General features: G+C 23.0%; 1 protein-coding gene across 1 annotated transcript; it reads left to right on the top strand.

Annotated features, from left to right (window-relative positions):
- Positions 1-796: 796 nt before the first annotated feature.
- LOC136075493 (uncharacterized) lies at positions 797-4,078 on the top strand. Its single transcript, XM_065788846.1, has 5 exons — positions 797-929; positions 1,793-1,915; positions 2,692-2,997; positions 3,177-3,299; positions 3,446-4,078. Exons 1-5 carry the CDS (start codon positions 875-877, stop codon positions 3,769-3,771), a joined length of 933 nt encoding a protein of 310 aa, XP_065644918.1. The 5' UTR covers positions 797-874; the 3' UTR covers positions 3,772-4,078.
- The last annotated feature ends 862 nt before the right edge of the window (positions 4,079-4,940 follow it).

The following is a 4,940-nucleotide window of genomic DNA, read 5'->3' as shown; positions in this document are numbered from 1 at the left end:
ACTATTTGTTTTTCAATAGAATATCTTATATGAAGAATAGTCCATTTGCCCGAAGCTTGAAACATAACAAAACCAATATGTAATTGAAAGTATAATGTCATACAAATTATGATAAAAATAATAATAGTTATTGTTATTATTACTATTATTTTTAGTATTATATTATATGTGTATATATATATATATATATATATATATATATATATATATATATATATATACATATATATATATATATATCTATCTATTTACATACGACATAGCAATTATAAATTGGTAACACGTATCTAATCTTCTCTTACACACTGTTTCATCTTTTGTTGGATCATAAGGGAGATCATGATAAATCTTAAAAAGCACAGACTGTATAAGAAATTTAGATGAGTGTTTTTACTAACTTTAACATATATATATATATATATATATATATATATATATATATATAACTGTAATATCGCTTGGACAAGTACATACTAAATTTATACTAACTTTAACATATATATATATATATATATATATATATATATATATAACTGTAATATCGCTTGGACAAGTACATACTAAATTAAAAAAAACGTATAAAAAAAAAACAAAAAAACATGTATATATATATATATTTATATATATATATATGTATATCTATGCTACATTAACTACAAAAGGTGGGCGTAGTTAACAAATATTAATAAAACAATTAGGATCAAGTGATTCAATATATTTTGAATATTTTATTCAATATCTGCTAAAACGGATATTCATGTTATGAAATCAAACGTATTTAAACGAAAATTTATACAAAATTTACTATTAAAGGTTTTTTCTCTTATAGAGTGAAAAACTGTTTGATAGACTTAATATTAAAGTTAAAAAAAAAATGAGCAAAGTAATTCTACTTTTGATTGCCAGTTATATCTATTTATTTGTGGAAGGTAATTTTTTTTGTTCTTTTAATGTTCTTTTAATGTTCAACAATCACTATATTTTGAAAATCACTATTTAGTCTAACCTAAACTTTACTTTTGGATTAAAAAATTGTTTAGTCGTATGAAGCTGTTAAGTTAAAAACAAAGTATTGTCCATAAGGCTAACTTTGACGTCATGCATGTTTCACTTGGTCAGCTTATTCATTAGGCTATGGTGGTCCTCCAAAACCTTCACAGAGTTATCGCGACCAGTCAAAAAAAAATTTCAATGAAAAATTTACTTCTTAAAGGTCAAAATCGAAATAAATAAAACATAAAACTTCATATATAATATTTATTTTTACAATCCAGAAATAAAGTAGTTCAAAAAATATACAAACATCAAAGAAAACTTAAAAACTAAAAAATCTAACAGGCACGGTACGTTTTTAAAACGTTCTTTAGACGTTTTTGTTAGGTTAAACCTAATAAAAACGTAAAAGAACGTTTATAAAATTTACCGTGCCTACTGGAAAAGATGTTGGATGTATTCGTATTAATTAAACGAGCTAAACTATTACTGCTTACTCAATAGATTAATTTTAAATCTTAAGGACATGAATTAATTAAGGTTGTACTCTTTTTACAGTAATGCAAAACTTCTTTTTACTGAAGACATTGTGTAATTTCTTTTAGACATATAGCAAACAGTTCTCAAACGTATAATATTTAATTTGCAAAAATAACTTTCTTAAAAATATATATATATTTAAAATAAGTTTATAAATTAGTTTTTCCGCTTCCAAATCAATTTTTAGATTTTAATTACTCAAATATCAGTTTGTATTAAATAAAATAATACTATTTTGAATTTTTTTTGATTTCAACAGCAAAAATTGGAGAAATTTACTCATTTGAATCCAACAACTACCCACAATACCGAATTGGAGTGAGAAGTGATGCAACAGTTGGAATTGCTTTATTCAGCGCAGAGGAATATCGCATCGTTAGAGGTACAATTTAAAAATTAGAATAGAAATGCAAACTTTCATGGTATGGTAAAAAGCTTAATCAAACTTACTATATATATATATATATATATATATATATATATATATATATATATATATATATATATATATATATATATATATATTTATATATATATAAACCACTAAACAAAATCACTAAACAAAATTTTTTTTTCATTTAACACTGTGTTTCATCAATAAAGACTCATCAGAAGATTTCTGACGAGCCTTTATTAATGAAACACAGGGTCAAAAAAAAAAAATTTCGTTAAGTGATTTTCTACTAATTTATAATTGCTCTGTTCTTTTAAGTACATTGAGCACTCTACTCTGTGGAATACATTTTGAAGTTGTTTTAATACATATAATACAAAAAAAAACATAATGTGTAAAATAAAGTTTTATTATAAAATATTTATCTAAAACTAACTTATCATGTTAACCTTATTTTTAATAGTGCACTAAATTTAGTCGAAAAATAAATCAAAAAAGAAGAGTTTTCTAATGTTGTGTGTACGAAAAACATTAGAAAAAACAATTTAGTTAAATTTTATTAGTTAAAATAAAAACCATTCGAGTGTATTACGTGTTTTTTTAAAAAAAATCAATTTAAAATCTTGCAAATTTTAACCGATTAAGGTGGTATGCAATCTAAAAAATAGAATTTGTTTTAGAAGAATTTAATTTGTTTTGAAAAATTCCAAAATTTTTTTTTTTTTTATTGAATTCCATTTTATATTAAGTCCTTACTATTTCAGCATTAAACGGACGAAGTGACTCAGTATCTTTTCAGTCGGTTAAGGAAAGCAACAAGTATCTTCGTCATCAAGATTTTATTCTCAAGTTACATCAGGTCGACCTTTACTCTGACCTTTTCAAAAATGATGCTTCATTCATTATTTGCCCTAATAAGTATTATCCTGGCTATGTTTCACTTGAGTCCACAAACTACCCTGGATTTTTTCTTAGACATCAAGACTTTACAGTGAAGCTACAAAAAGAACAACCTCAAGAAGAACTTTTTAGAAGAGATGCAAGTTTTAGACTTGTACAGCTTGGAATTTGTAAGTTTAATTTTTTCGAAATGTTTTTAAGCCCACAATATAAAGTTGTTTTTTCTTTTTCAAAAAAAAAAGAGCTATTCTACATTTTATTAATATTTATTTTAGAATATTTTTTGAAAAATGTAAACATAAATATTTGTTTTAATTAAATAATTGTTTTATTAATTCTATTTCATAAGCATATATCGGACAACAATATTTACTGCAGTCCAATAACTATCTGCGATATCGAATAGGAGTTCGAAGCGATGATACAGCAGCTATTATTTTAAATTCTTTAGATCAATTTCGCGTTGTTAAAGGTATTGTTGTTAGTAGTTACGGACAAAATAAAGTAGCTATGGTATTGTTTCTTGAACTTTGTAAAATATGTTTTGCACATCTATGCTTTTATTTTGTTTTTAGCTTTTTGTAGAAGTTCTTATTATTATACTTTTTATTCTTTTAGCACTTAACGGGCGAGAAGACTCTGTTTCTCTGCAGTCGGTAATTAATGGCCTTAAGTACCTACGTCATCAAAATTTTATCCTTAAGCTTAACCAAGTAGATCTTTACTCCGAGCTTTTTAAAAATGATGCTTCTTTTATTATGCGTAAAAATTATTACTACCCAAACTACGTTTCTTTTGAATCTACAAATTATCCTAGATATTTCCTGCGACATCAAGACTTCACCATAAAATTACAACAAGAACAACCGTTTGATGAACTTTTCAAAAAAGATGCTAGCTTTTCGCTTTTATCAATTAGTTCAATTTTGATGGAGTTATATTGATTAGAGTTTGGTTGCATTAACTTTTTTTAAAATTACATGTAAGGTTGGATTGTTGTCTCGCTTCCTGCTGCAATAATCCTCAATTTATATTTATTTGACAAAATGAATTGCAATTTAATTAGGCAGTATATTTATATGGTGCAATTAAGTATGGTTTATTCGGAAAATAAATATTTATACAATTAAAAAATAGTTTATAAGGATAATGTTTTCTTATATTGGTGCAGATTTATATGAAAAGTGGAAATAAAGTTTCTGTTAATTTAACAAATAAAAATAAAAAAAATTGAAAATGTTTTTACATTTACATTTTTTCAACTTTATTTATAATTTTTTGCATCCTAATGTTTTTTAAACTTAACATTTAACTTTTTCAAATTAACAAAAAATTTAAAAAAAAAAATGATTGTGCCGATTGTGGATTCCACTTTTTTTTTTATCAAAAAAATCCTGTAAGAAAAATCAATAAATCATAGTATTATCAACACGTAATATTGAAAGTAACCTTTAACAAGTAATTTCTTGTTAAAGTCATTTTGAAGACTAAAAATGTTGTTGTGACTATTTTTCTAAAAAATCTTGTTCATTTCTCCATTTTTGGTCCTAGTGTTGTACATTTGAATTACAAAATATGAAATAAGCAGTTTTGCAATTTTATTATATATATATATATATATATATATATATATATATATATATATATATATATATATATATATATATATATATATATATATATATATATATATATATATATATATATATATATATATATACATGTATATATATATATATATATATATAATTACATTAACTAAGTAAATAAATAAAAATTTACATGACAGGAGCAAAAAGAAGACTATATTCGTCTTATCACTAAGCCCCATAATATATACCATACATAGCATAGCTTTTAAAAACCATGTAAGATAATACAAAATCTTTTGAATATTAATTAAATTTTCTTATAAATTATATTTTAAATAAAAAAAAGGAAGAAAAAAATAAATACAAAAAAATTAAAAAAAAAAAAAATTAATTTTTTATATTTTATCATCCTATTTCTTTTTTTCTAAATTTCTTTTAATTGGTTGAGAGTAATAAAGAAAAGACAAATTTTTTTAAATAAATAAAAAACAAACAAACAAACAAAAAGGAACAAAAAATAA

The sequence above is a fragment of the Hydra vulgaris genome, chromosome 01, assembly GCF_038396675.1.
Source record: "Hydra vulgaris chromosome 01, alternate assembly HydraT2T_AEP".
Lineage (NCBI taxonomy): Eukaryota > Metazoa > Cnidaria > Hydrozoa > Anthoathecata > Hydridae > Hydra > Hydra vulgaris.
Note: the sequence above shows the minus strand (reverse complement) of the source record. Positions and strands in the feature narration are given on the sequence as shown.

Excerpts from the sequence above, each read along its gene's own strand:
- LOC136075493 (XM_065788846.1), top strand. The coding sequence starts at position 875 with ATGAGCAAAGTAATTCTACTTTTGATTGCCAGTTATATCTATTTATTT. Across the intron at positions 930-1,792 it reads TATCTATTTATTTGTGGAAG|CAAAAATTGGAGAAATTTAC; the intron begins GTAATTTTTTTT and ends TGATTTCAACAG. Across the intron at positions 1,916-2,691 it reads GGAATATCGCATCGTTAGAG|CATTAAACGGACGAAGTGAC; the intron begins GTACAATTTAAA and ends TTACTATTTCAG.